The sequence below is a fragment of the Magnolia sinica genome, chromosome 5 (genome assembly GCF_029962835.1).
Source record: "Magnolia sinica isolate HGM2019 chromosome 5, MsV1, whole genome shotgun sequence".
NCBI classification, from domain to species: Eukaryota; Viridiplantae; Streptophyta; class Magnoliopsida; order Magnoliales; family Magnoliaceae; genus Magnolia; species Magnolia sinica.
The window spans coordinates 111096415-111110944 of NC_080577.1; the positions used below are offsets into that span (position 1 = coordinate 111096415).

General features: G+C 38.8%; 1 protein-coding gene across 2 annotated transcripts in view; it reads right to left on the bottom strand.

Annotated features, from left to right (window-relative positions):
* LOC131246698 (protein MICRORCHIDIA 7-like) overlaps nt 1-14530 on the bottom strand; it is a 49937-nt gene that overhangs the window by 4054 nt on the left and 31353 nt on the right. For both annotated transcript variants that reach the window (XM_058247049.1, XM_058247048.1), the window contains 6 exons: nt 4394-4555; nt 4204-4299; nt 3283-3334; nt 3079-3190; nt 2901-2974; nt 2049-2578 (listed from right to left, as the gene is read on the bottom strand). In XM_058247049.1, the coding sequence (XP_058103032.1) occupies nt 2049-2578; nt 2901-2974; nt 3079-3190; nt 3283-3334; nt 4204-4299; nt 4394-4555 (1026 nt within the window). The remainder of the gene's footprint in view (nt 1-2048; nt 2579-2900; nt 2975-3078; nt 3191-3282; nt 3335-4203; nt 4300-4393; nt 4556-14530) is intronic.

A 14530-nucleotide genomic window follows, 5' to 3' on the forward strand; every position in this document is an offset into this window, starting at 1 on the left:
CAGGGGGGGGGGGGGTGTTTGAAGAGCACAGACCATGATATTGATACAATACGGGTCACATTGGCCGATACAGCCCTGTAAGCGTAACCATTGTTCAAAGTATCCCCGTTATTATTGAAATATCTCCTATATTATCTGTATCTCCAGCTCAGTGATACCGATAACACTGGTAGTGATACTCTTAACGCTGGGAGCATCAGAAATTCAAAGTATCGGTGATGTATCACATAGTATCACCAACGTATCGATATTGCCAATATTTTTTACTGTGTAAATTTCAGGTGTCGCTTGTATTATGAATGTATCTTTATCAGCAATGCATCGCCAATATTTTCGACTGTATAAATTTCAGGTGTCGCTTGTATAGCCAATGTATCAGTGATATTTTGATAAGATCGCCAATGTATTGATATCACCAAAAATTTGTTTAATAAACAATTTTCCATTTCAAATTTTTTTATGGACGCATGGTTGTATGCAACGTTCAATTGTTATCGCAACATGGGCAATATCGAGACCACAATCTTTCGTTTCCTTTCCAGTTGTCCACAATTTCTTGGCGAAATATCGTATGTTGTCGATATTTTGAAATATAGATGGATGTTTGGATGGTTGAATAGATAGATGGGATGGTTGGATGAATAGATGGGATGGTTGGATGGATAGATGGGATGGTTAGACTGATTTCTTACAAGTTACAACGACACATGCTTTTAGGCCCTTGTTAAATGGAAACTTATTATGCATGCATTTTTTAAAATAATTTTTTATTCCTAGATATGCAAATGTGTATTTTAGCATCTCTTGAAGTTTTGTTGAAAATTTTCACCGTTTTCCCCATGTTTCCCCGCATTTCCTGTTATCAATGATATTATCGGTGACAATGATATTTTTTCTATATCCCCGAGCAGCGAAACTTGTAGCAATACAGATACTTCGAACACTGAGTGTAACAGCTATTTTCTGTGGAGGAAAAGTCTAAAAAATTACTGGTAAAGTTCTAAAAGTGTAAGGATCTCAAATATTTATTCCTTTTTGGTTTTACACATGTACTCAATGGTGTAATGGGCCATTCTTTGGTAAGAATGCTGTCTATTTGGCATTGTCAGCTTGACCTGCCGATTTCGACCAAATAAGCCCTAATTGAACATAAATCAAACATGATTTGGTGGATTAAGACCCACTACATAAAAATACAACAAAAACAAAATGAAAAGAAAAAAAGAAGAAGAAGAAGAAGAAGAAGAAGGCTTACCCCTTGTTTGAATATTTCCCAAAATGATCCACTCCGCTTCAATTCATTAAATCATACTCAAATTGTGTTTTTTATCCTAAAAATAGGCCTACATAATTTTAAGATTAGTTTCAAAGCTTCCTTCATGGTTAAAATGGGGAAAAAGTGGAAAAAAACAAGAGATTTTTTTTAGATAACTGTTTTATAACAACATGGTAGAGACCCCAACTGCACATATTATTCTATGCTAAATGCACCTGTGCAGATTGTCTTATTAGTACCAATCTCACACAGCCTCTGATTTTTTTCTTGTAAATATGATCAATTCAGGATAGAGATTTTTTTACTGATCTTCAATCATTGTAAGGAGCAGCTAGGCCTCTCTTTAGTGAGAGAAGCTTTCTTGAGACTGGGAAGCAATGGTGTGGATTAACCAAGCATGTTGAGGATATTTCATCAATAGAACCAGCAACTTTATTTTGGAAACAACGTCATTGAAATGCAGATAAAAGAAGTCTGAATGCAGAAACTGAGAAATGAGACCAAGTAAAGAAAGGCTCCATCCTCATAATTCCATAGGCCAAAGGGTCACGGACGCTGTTGTGCTATGAGTATATGGAGATGGAAACATGGTATAAGGCAAATAAACTAGCCACCAGGCAATTTATTCATCCAAGTAAGGATGGCCTCTATTCTTTTACTTGGTAAAAGGGACATCAATTGGATCCATGATGGCCTTTTGATGCCCAACCTACACCATGTCATGTGCACGATAGAAATGAAGATTTCCTAGAAAGACATAGTTAGAGATCACCTTTGTGTGAGTCCTTGAAGTGATCTGATCAGTTCCTCCTTTTGAAGCATGATACTGTTCTTTTTCACAGTCATCTGAGCGTGAAGAGGACCGCGGTGCATGAGGGCTATCTTTCTGGGAAGATCTAGCCACAGGAGATGATTTCTGGCCACCACGTTCATTTAGTAGTCTCTGTGAACGACGGCACTGAATTTCATGGTCATTCTCATCCTCTGTATGTGGCGACCTTTCATGTAACCTTGATTGTTGAGAACTTAACTTGTTTCCAAATTTTGAGGCACTCTTTCCATTTTCTGCCCCAGTGGACACAAATCCATCCTCATGTTTACCACCACTCGTTTTAGAAGATCCCACAGACAAGGGATCTGCCCTTTCAGCCTGCTTGTAATTGAAACGTGAATGCCACTTGTCACTGTCTACTGGCTGGTTTGATTTTTGTGACTTCTGTGACCTGCTGGAAACACTGCTCGGGGAAGTGGCTTTCTTTGAATGCCGAGATGATGGCAGGTCAAAATCTTCAGGTGAACTCTCTTTAAACAGAAGTAGGATCAATCATGCAGGGAAAAGCAAGGAAAAAAAAAATGATGAAATAATTAGCTGGCTACAAATTCATTGGAATTACCCAAGCAAATAACATGGATATCATATCACCAATCAATTTTATTTTTAGAAAGATGCAATTGAACAGCATGGGTGAAGAAAGAGTGTCTTATGAGGATTTTTTTTTTTTTTTGAAGGATAAAAGGAAATTTATTAAAAGCAAAAAAAAAAAAAAAAAAAAAAACAAGATACATGATACAGCACATCAGGATGGGAACCAGGAAATGACTACAAGGAAGTTGTGTTAGATACCTCTAGCTGAAGACCCTTGACCATGACGCTTCTTGTTACGCCGAGCATAGCCAACTTTATGACAGTTGGTAGACCTGATTGAAATTATTAATAACATTTTCTTATGATAACAAAAAGAACATCTATAGACGCTTTGTTCAACATAAGAGCCTGATATAGAACGATGACAAGAACAAACCAGTAAGTTTTCTGCATCTGAATCAATTTCCCCTCAAGCCGTGAAAGCACAGTAGTGCGCTCGAAGCCTTGTTTATCATGAGCTGGTTCAACAAAATTAGCCTCCAAAACACCTGTAGCAGCACAAAGTGCATTGGAAAAGAGATCAACATCAAGCTGTAAGATAATCAATGGAAAAGCAAAGTAGATAATATAAAGATCTTACCTATTACTCCTCGCCCATCACTTCCTGTAGAATTCCAAACCCTCCAAAACGGCTGACAAAAGAGCGAACCAGTAAACATAGTGAAATAAACCAGTGCTGCAGAATGACAATTCAAATCCATGGTTCACCGTCTTCAAGTCAAAATTGGTGGAGATTTAAGGAGAACATGTGTGTGTGTGTGTGTGTGTGTGTGTGTAAAGATCACATAGAATTTTCATACTGAATATCAAGAACTTGCTTAATGATGAAAGGACTTCAAGGGAAAATTCAAACAGTGTGGTTCATATGCGCTTGTAACCCACAGTCCATATGCCACCTCGAGAATTTTCTCCATTAAAACTATGGGCTAGAAATAGACAGCTGAAAACGAATGAATGCCATTTCCAAGATTACATCATGATCTGCTCAGTTGTAGAATTGAATGACATCATGTCTTCACCCTGTTCAACTAAGGAGCTGCTGGCCTTCACTGAGGCTGCTTGCATTCATTAGAATGTGTGTACTATCCTCAGCAATCAGCATGTAATTTTAGAACATTAACGCATATTAACGACTTGTGTTAAAAACTGTCCCCCTTGGGGTAATTTTGAAAGCAAAAAAAAAAAAACTGTTATGACCGTTTCAGCCCCGTAATGCGTAACGGTTATGGCCGTTACTGTTACATAACCAAATTGGGACACCTTGCTGAGGAGCCTTGCCTCTAGAAACACTGTTCCAGCTCTCACTTTTTAAAAAGGTGATAGGCTGATAGCGTCATTTCAAAATAGCATCAAGGTTTTGAGAGGGGGACCATTATTACCTAAACCATTTGCACATGTCAGGCAACAAGAAAAATGAAAAGTTCAAATAGAATTTCCAGATAATGCAAACAATATTTCATCCCAATTACACATAACTAGAATACAAGACCAATAAGCAAACCTTTATAAGCCGATTCTTGTGATAAACATTGAATCCTTGAACATCAATATGATGCTTTGCATCTTTTACAAAGCCAATTGTCACCTCAGCAAACATCTAATACCACAACAGATTGAGAGAGCAGTATCAGGTTTCAGTAATTTAAGACATCAGTATTTCAAACAAAATGATCAGACTATAGAAGCATTACATTTGGATCCTTTGGAACCCCATCAGGACCTGATTGCGGCCTGTATGTAACCTGTTGTTTCAGCATCATGTCATTCACTATGTTGTGGTACTCAACATCTTTGCCACGCAGAATTATTCTGAAGCAAGGTGGGAGTCTGAGATAGAGAATCGATGCATAACTCTGCATATGTTGAAATCAAATGATAAGATTAAAAATGGCTTGTGAGGAACCATCTCACTTTATAACAAGAGATCCAGCACTCAAATCTATCATAAGATTATAAAAATTACAAACTATAGATCCCTGCAAAGATGCAGTTTAGATATAAACAAATAATTACAAAATTGAACTGTGAAGCAAATTTACTTGAACCAGAAGAACAGCCTGCAATATAGAAAATCACCAATGTGGCACAATCACCCTCCACAATTTAACTAGGTATGGAATGTTGAGATCATAGAAACCAAGCGCAGCTTGCCCACCCAAAACATCAACAAATTCACCATACAAATGTCCAATTACATGATAACTTCAACAAAGGTACTAAATGGATCATGCCACATTTTCAACAATTTCTTAAACAAACAACACATGCATTACTACATACGCATACACAAACAGTGGAAACATCTTACACTAGAAGGATCAAGATCTAAGTATTAGGGGTTGAATTTGCACAAGATTGTTTCTTTTTTGCTTTTTCTTTCGAACTGCACCCTGATATTGCAGGTGTTGTACAAGATTCAAAGATGGGACAAGGAACTGTAGTTCCTTTATTCAGAGTACTGGATTCAAATCCAGCCTTTGGTCTCAATAGAAAAATGTCAAAAACTTAAACTAACGGTCATTGTTGCAATCATCATCATCATCATCATAGCTTTGTCCCAAGTATTTGGGTTTGTTACACCAATCATTCATTTGATGTTATTTCCTCAGTAAATGGAGCCTACATATCCCCTATGAGCCACTCAATCCACAGTCTTACGTCTTCCCCTCATGCTTCTTTTAGGCCCTTCAACCCTAATCAATCTTTCCCACCTTGTTGGGGCTGTCTGGATTTTGTAGCACATGGCTGAACCATCTTAATTGACTGCCCATCATTTTCTCTCTTATTTTCTATTCTTAGGCTTCTTTGGATGTCCACATCCTGATTTTATAATTTATAGTCTTTTTAAATGGATCTGTCATAGCATCCTCATCTCTGGAACACATCCTCTGCTCATGTTACCTCATAGTTGCTCAACACTCTGCCCAATATAACATAGCTGCTTGGATGGTTGTCTTATAAAAATTTTGGCATATGCCGCAATTGTGCTGCAGAAGCACATCTACGCTTCATCCGCCAGCCCTTATTTTGTTGGAAACATGCTCAACTATTTCTCCATTCTTTTGAATTATAGAGCCAAGGAAACAGATTCCTTTGAGAAATCTCCAATTAAATACGCATTCAAAACTTGGTTTTGCTAATTTTTAAACCTACGGACTCGAAATCCATCCTCATCATGGGACCCCCTCCTGGATATTAGCGGTAGAGCTGTACACGAGTCAAACCGAGTCGAGCTTGGCATAGCTCAGCTCAGCTCGGCCAGTAGCTAACCCCAGCTCGAACTTGGTTCGGCTTGGTCCTCGAGCCTGACTGGCCAGCTCAGCTTGGTTCGGTCAGCAGCTCTGGTCAGTTCGAGCCGAGTTCGAGCCTGTGTGACATTTTCTCAAACACATAGAGTGCATCTTCAATTTTTCATAGATTATAAAATGGTAACAGCAGTTCATAGGTATTTCATCAAGCACTCAGCGGGCAACATCAAAATCATGATTTGAGGGGAGTTTTATAATCTGAAGTTTTTTTTTTTAGTGATTTGATTCGTATCCATTCCTTCCTCGCCACTAGCCGATCCCGCAGAGAATGTATGCACCCGAAACAACACTTCATTGAGTCATTTCATCAAACACTTGGCGGGCAACATCAATATCAAAATAACTGAGTCACTAAGTCGATTCGATCCGAATTGATTCGAGTTGAGGTTCGATTAGAGTCGAGTCGAGCTCAGGTAAGTTCAAACTCGGCTTGAAATTTTTTCGAGCTCAAAAAATCAGCTCGACTCGGCTCAAACTCAGTTTCGAACCGAGTTGACTCGAGCTTTTTCGAGTCGAGTCGAGTGAGTTAACCGAGCTAACTCGGTTCATGTACAGCTCTAATTAGTGGTTATAGTTGCATGGACCATCTTTTTGAAGGATGTTCTCAATAGCAGCTGGTATAGCTCAGAATCTGGCTACGTGTAAAGCTCCGTCTAGTGGCTTTATGAAATTTAACTTTGATGGTTGCTTGTGGGGGAAACCTGGTCCAAACTGTTGTAGGTGGTACGCATTGTAATAGTGAAGGTATCACAATCATGTAGTTTTTGGGGCCAATTGGGATTAGAGATTCCAACTGTGCCAAAGCTGTGGCATTGTTTCTATGATTTTTATGGCAATTCTAGAAATGTCTCTTGGGACCGCATGCTCATATCCCTAGAGGATAGCTGATCTTAATTGAGGAAATGTGAGGCATCTCTATGGATCCGGACGTCTTTTTCTGTCAGATGCCTAGAGAAGCAAATGAAGTTGTGGATAGCCTTGCAAAATCTGGTATTGGCAGGAATGGGATGACCATCTCGACGATGATATGATGGGCTAGAGTTTTATATTTTTGCAGTTCACAGTTTATTTGCCATTGCAGTGCCTTTCTGCTCTTTGCCATATTTTGGTATTTTGTTTTGCGCCTCGGGGTTCCTATTTGTCACCTTCTTTGTATCTTGTTCAACCTGTCCTTGAACAAATTTGGTTTTATATATATATATATTAGTTGTTGTAGTGATAGTGGCGGTACTGTGGTAGTGGCGGTATAGTGGTAGTCATTGTTGTCATAGTAGAAGCAGCAGTCATCGTAGTAGTGGCAATGTTTTCAGTATCTTGCAATATCACTACGACATATCCCACAATATATCTGTTATACCAGCTGAGTAATTCGAAACCTAGCTTTAACATCCATTTTTCATGGTATCGTGCAATACATTGCACGACATCACGATATCGTGCAATATATCCATTCCCCCTTTATAAATTCTTAACGTATCATGTGACATTAATATTGATTGTGATATCGAAAGGGATAAAAGGAAAACGACATTGTTTCATCTAGAAAATCCTTAAAAATTCACAAAAAAAACTTTTATTTTTTTTGGCAAAAAAAAAAAAAACTCCCAAATACATTGTAAGGTGATTTCGACCAGTCTACTCTAGTTCGTTGGAAGACAATCTTTGAAGTTTCTCCAAAATTGCGACAGGAAGCTTCTTGCGGCCAGATTCTAAAAGGTGCGTATTTTTTAGTTTTGATTCTTTTCTTCCTTTTCATATGTTGTAAATAGTATCAAATGCTAAGAAATCCATGATTCTTCATGTTTTTCATTTAAAAAAATATATAGAGAGAATTGGAACTTCGATTTCGAGATTTGGGGGAGATGGGCCGAGTTGTAGAAATTTGAGAAAGGATCAAAATTTTCCAAATCGGTTGCAATCTTTACCGTCCAAACACAAAATCAAACATGCATCTAACTTGATCTACACAGTCTTGGCAATTTGGGATTTAAAAATAATAATTTTTTTAAATTAAAAATGTTTTAAACATTAGTTTTTCATGATAAATTATGGATTTGGGACTTTGATTTTGAGATTTGGGGGCGATGGGCCGAGTTGCAGAAAATTGGGAAAAATAAAAATAAAAATCCCAAAATTTCCCAATTCGATTGCAATATTAGTGTCCAAAAACGAAACCAAACATGCATATAATATGATCTACAAGTATATTTAAAAAAATAATATTTTTTAAATTAAAAATGTTTTAAAAAATCGAAATCCACAGATATATTTCTAGTTTTTTACTTCTTCTCTTGCTTTTAAATGTATTGCTTGTGTTTCCATACATGTCATCTTATATTTATAAATTTTACGAATAGAATTTTAAGTATAGTTGCATCGGTTTAGTCAGATGGTGCATGGATTAGGACCCTATGCAAAGGAGACCAATTATGTGCACTTTTTTGTATTTTTGTATTTTTTATTTTTTTTGCTTCTAAGTGTGCATTGGTGTCTTTTATAACAATTAGAGTTGTACACGAGCAGAGTAAGCTCGGTTACTCGCTCAACTCGACTCGGAATTACTCGACTCGACTCGACTCAGCATGAGTTTGAGCCGAGCACGAGCATGAGTTTGATACTCATTTTGATTACGAGTAGAGTACGAGCTGGGCAATACTCGACTCGTGTGCTTGACTCGGTACTCGACTCGTACTGTGTAGTGTTGATTTATTATTATTAGTTTTTTGTATAAATTGTTAATATATTTCAGAAATTGATATCATATATTGCTAATATATTTCAGAAATTGTTAATATGTTAATATATGTTAATATAGCTAATATATGTTAAAATTGTTAATATATGTTAATACAGCTAATATATGTTAAATTTGTTGCTCGAAAACCTTGCTCAAATTGGGCTCAAATTCGGACTCGGACTCAAACTCGACTCAAAAACTCGGACTCGACTCGGCTCGATTTCTACTCGTACTCGGACGAGTAGAGCACGAGCAGGGAATCCATGCTTGATGCCTGAACAGAGCCGAGTACGAGTAGGACTCGGGCAGTGCGAGCCGAGCATGAGCTGGGCAATACTCGGCTCGACTCGACTCGTGTACAGCTCTAATAACAAGCCATGAAGTTTCATTGAAAAAACCAATGAATTTCCCAATGCTTCACCATGTTTGCCAACAACAACCATAGGTTACATGATACAACCAATATATCCCATGCAATAACTAATTTGTATTTGTAACACAAGGGTACGATACATTACGCGATAATGATACGAAAAACATTTAGTGGTAATAATGGTAGTAGTAATCAGAGCAGCCATCATAGTAGTAATAGCCATCATCATAGTAGTAATCGAACTAGTTGTTGATCGTAGTTGTCGCAGCAGCAGCGGCAGCAATCTTTGGTTATCAAATGATTGAACAATCAGGATCAATTTACTTATGATACTTAGTTGACATTCATAAAAAAAAAAAAGTATCTAATGAATTCTGAGTTCAATAGATCATGTTTAGTAGAAAGACGGATATTCCTTACTCATTACCAGACAATCACTTATTACAAACCTCATGTGGAGCTAATAGTTCTCATTTCCCATTTGTGAGGTTCGTTCTAGCTCTATAAAAAATCGTTTGATTAATAATAAGGTAACTCAATGCCTTTGGAAACTCCATAAATTGATTGAAATGGTTACTATTCTTTAATTTAAAAAAGAGAGAATTTATTGGGTACATAATCTGATTACTTGGTATTGTAAATATATGATTAAAATAGGCAAGTTGAGAAAGAGATGGTTGAATCAAAACAATTCCTTTTTTAAGTTCTATTTTATATCAGAGGGCAATATGAATGTTCTACCATGCTCCATCAATTTTTTGATAAGTAACCTAGATTTCATATTAAAAAAAACAGAAACAGGAACAAAACTAAGGCCGATGATCCGCCGAGGAGGCGGATCAGCTAAGAGGCCAGAAAAGAGAGGTTACAAGATTGAAGCTTCTCCACAGAAGCAGACCAATACACTATGAAATAAACTGCCCTTTGGATTACACTCTCAACCGATTTAGAGATGCCTTTGAAACATCTTTCATTCCTTTCTTCCCATATAGACCACCAAACTGCAAGAATAGAGATTCTCCAGATTTTGGAATGACGCTTGCCACACCAAGGACCATACCAAGCTTGAAAAAGGCTGCGAGTATCAGCTGGGAACACCCATGAGAAGTGGAAGTGAGAAAGAATGTGGGTCCAGATCTGATAGACAAAGGGGTAGTGGATGAAAAGATGATCCACCGTTTCAGCTGCCGCCATACAACAGACACAAATATTTGTAATACACATGCCTCTTTTCCTTAAATTGTCCACCGAAAGGACCTTGTTTTTTCCCACTAACCATCCAAAAGCTGCAATCTTAGGGGGAGTGAGGATTTTCCAAATTTGAGGGAAGCTTTTTTCTTGCACTGCCAAGGGCTGACTAGAGAGGATATTGTATAAGGATTTAACTGAAAACATACCATCTTTGTCGAAGCGCCAGAAAAGGCTATTAGAGGAGCTGATATCCAGATTGCTGTTTTGAATGCAGGAATAGAGAGTTATGAATTCATCAATCTCCCAATCAAAAAGGTTTCTTCTACACTTTAAATTCTACACCACTTTTCCCCCTACGACTAAATAGCAATCCTCCACCATAATTTTCTTGTTTGAGGCTATACTGTGAATTCTAGGAAAGACTTCTCTCAGAGCAACTTCTCCTACCCAAATATCATCCCAGAATTTGGTACAATTTCCTTTGCCGATTAAGATGTGAATTTATTTGAGAACCTCCTCTTTCATAGACAAAATATGATGCAGGACATGAAATTTAAATATGATATGTAAGATTTCAGGCTTAGATCATACTAATTCAGAAACAATAACATAAAAATTCCACATCCCACACAAAAGTCCAAACATTCAATTAAGGGAAATCTATGCGGGTTCAGGCCTACACATGTTAGGACTAGATCAATAAAAATTATGAACCAAACGATACTCAAAGATAAGAAATAATCATCCACACATGCACAGTAATCAGTCCCTAATCCAAGGGATTCACTAATTTTAACTCAAGGAACCCTAGGGTGAAAAAAAAAAGGCAAATAAATTAAGGATAATGCGATCTAGGGTTAGGGTTACGAAAATAGGTATTAAAAAAAAAGGAAAATAGGAAGAAAACCTGAATCTGGAACAGCTTCCGCATGTGGACAGCAGGCTAGGGCTTGACGCACGTGCACAGTAGGCTGGCCGCACATGTGGTGGGGGCCCGAATCTCCAAACTGATTCCTTGACCTTGGTCGGCCAAGGGGGACCTCAAACCCTCCAAGTTTCGTCGCAATCCGATGTGTGGTCGGGGCGCAGTGCTCCGTCAAAGTTTCAGCCCTCCTGCAAGGCCAAATTCTGGAATTGGCTGTAGAGAGACGAATGGCTGCAAAACAAGCGGATTTGAAGCGAAGATGATCGGAAAATAGATAAAATAATATGGAGGGGCGGATTGGGATAAACGTGGCTTCGCACCACTGTAGTTAGCCCTTCGAAGAGGGAGGGCTTCGCACCCACTTGAATTTAGCCCTTCAAAAATGGAGGGTTTCGCACCCACTTGAATTTTTCCACAACTCAGAAACTCGGAGAGCAAAAAAATAAGCAGGAATTTTTATTCAACTTCAATGAGTCAAAAGAACTACAAGGGTGCTTATTTATAAGAAAACTCCATACCCCAAAACTCGCGCCATGTACGCAACCTATTACTTGGCGATAAAGTAAACCAAAATAAAAACTAATCAAAGAAATCTAAAGCGTTTATGATATTCTAAAAAACATAAATAATCAAAACCTAAAATATGAAATCAATCCGACTAGTGGGCCCTAATCATGAGATCCTATTATGGGCTTTACTTGATTATCGGGCCCACTCCAATGAACCAAAACCCCGTCTTCTAACTAGAAGGCCCTCCCTGGATGTCGTCATTGAGCCAGATCGACGGTGGGCTCTCTCTCCTTGCATACGTGAGTAGGGGGGCGGCGTGCGTGCGCATGATGTCCCCATCAGAATATCTTTCCAAAGGGCCGAGGCTTTATACTTTGAGGAGTCCTTAGTCCACCATCCCGCTGCCGAAAGACCATACTTACTTTTTACAACTTTGTTTCAAAGAGAATCGCTTTCATAACTGAGACGCCATATCCATTTTCCTAAGAGAGCCAAATTCATGGTTTTAAGATCTCTTATGCCTACCCCTCCTTGTTCAATGTGACTACAAGCCTCCTTCCACTTAACCAAATGAAACTTTTTTCTTATCTTCCTTGCCATACCACAGAAAGTCCCTTCTCAGCCTTTCTAGAATACCCAAAACCGACTTCGGACATTTGAATAAGGACATCAAGTATAGGGGAAGATTCGATAGAGCTGCCTTTATGAGTGTCATCTGCCCACCCAGAGAAAGGTATTTGCATTTTCATTTTGAAATATATGACTCAAATCTATTTATGACCTTGTCCCATAAAAACTTTGGGGGCTTTCCAACGCATAAGGGGAGACCAACAAACGAAGAGGGGAGGGAGCCTACCGAACAACGGAAGAATTCAACAAAGCGAGATGTTTCTTTTATCTCCATGTTAACACCAAACCACTTCGATTTGGCCATATTCACTTTCAAACCCGACATTGCTTCGAAGCATCTAATGATCGTTCTTAAATTACTAACTTTGGATTGATTTGCTTCGCAAAATAGGATTGTCATCTGCAAATTGAACATGAGAAATCTGGGCTGCCATTCCTTCCACTCTCAAATCATTGAACACTCCTACCGAATGGCCCTCGTGCAACATTCTAGAGAGGGCTTCTCCTACAATGAGGAATAGAGAGGGGGAGAGAGGGTCTCCTTGACGAAGACCCCTAGAGCTATTGAAAAATCCTTTTGGGAAACCATTGATTAGAATTAAGAAAAAAGTCAATCTCACGCATTCACCTATCCATCTTCTCCATTAAACACCAAACCCCATCCGCTTTAGCATATACTGCAAGAATCCGCAATCTACGTGATCATAAGCCTTCTCTATGTCCAACTTACAGATAATTCCTTTGGATTTAGATTTGTGGGTGGAGTCCAAATATTCTATAGCGACGAGAGCGTTGTCCACAATCTGTCTCCCTGGGATGAACGCACTTTGGGTTTCTGAAATAAGAGTTCCAATGACTCCTTTTAACCGAGTAGCCAAGATCTTTGCCAGGATTTTATAAGGACCACCTAGAAGACTGATCGATCTGAAATCCTTAACCTGATTAGCCCCTGGAACCTTAGGAATTAGAGCGATGAAGGAAGCTCCAATGTCTTTTGAAATACAACTTTTATCATGGAACTCATTGACAAAAGCCATTAAATCCTCTTTTAACAAATCCTAGAAGGTTTGAAAGACGAGGGTCGGGAAGCCATCTGGGCCAGGGGCCTTGTCCCCTCTCAGCTCCATCAACGCCCTTTTCACCTCATCTAGAGAGAACGGGGCTTCTAACGCACCTGCTTCCTCGTCAGAGATGGCCTCCATAAGCAACTGGTCCAGTGTTGGCCTCACCCATTTTTCACCCCGAAACTGGTTCCTGAAATGAAGAATAAACTCTGCTGAGATAGCGTCTTGACCTTCTAAGCGGACTCCGTCTACGACGATGATGCTGATCTTGTTTACTATTGCTCTGGCACTAGCAATGGAATGGAAGAATTTAGAATTTTTATCTCCTTTGATTGGTTCGGGATCTCTATCTCCACTGAACTTCATCTTCCAATATTCTGAATAATTATGAATAAGATCTGTTCTCTTTGAAGTAGCAGCTACAGATTTGGAGCCTCCTGCAACTCACGATCTAGAGATTGGATTTCTCAAGATTCGTTTCCTCATCTCTATTTTGAAGCGCTTGGGATTTCCTTATCTTTATCTTCTCTTTTAGCTTTCTTAGTTTACAGCTAAGTCTGTAGCCTGCAAAGCCTTCCATGTTAAAATCTGCCCACCAATCTGTAATCTTCTTATGAAAACCTTTGATTCGCAACCACAATATTTCAAATCTAAAAGGTTTTGGACACCAATTTCGCTCATCCACGGCAAGGAGGATAGGACTATGAACCGACGCAGGGTTAGGAAGAACGGACTGCGTAACTCGAGGAAAGTTGTCCAACCAATCTGAAGAAACAAGGAATCTGTCCAATTTCGACATTGTAGGATTTTCCCTACCGTTAGACCAGGTGAATCTGTCACCAGACAAAGGAAGATCCACCAGCATTTGATTTTCTATCCACTCAAAAAAAAAAACGGCGCATTGCAGCAGAGATCCTACTACCCTGAGATTTTTCTATCCCATAACGAGTAATATTAAAGTCTCCTCCCTCACACCACGGGCCACTGAATCTCTGTCTAGACACGTATAGATCCTCCTAGAACTCGGGTCTTATAGCATCCTGATTAGGCCCATAAACAGACGTGATGAGGCAAGAGAAATCATTAAAAG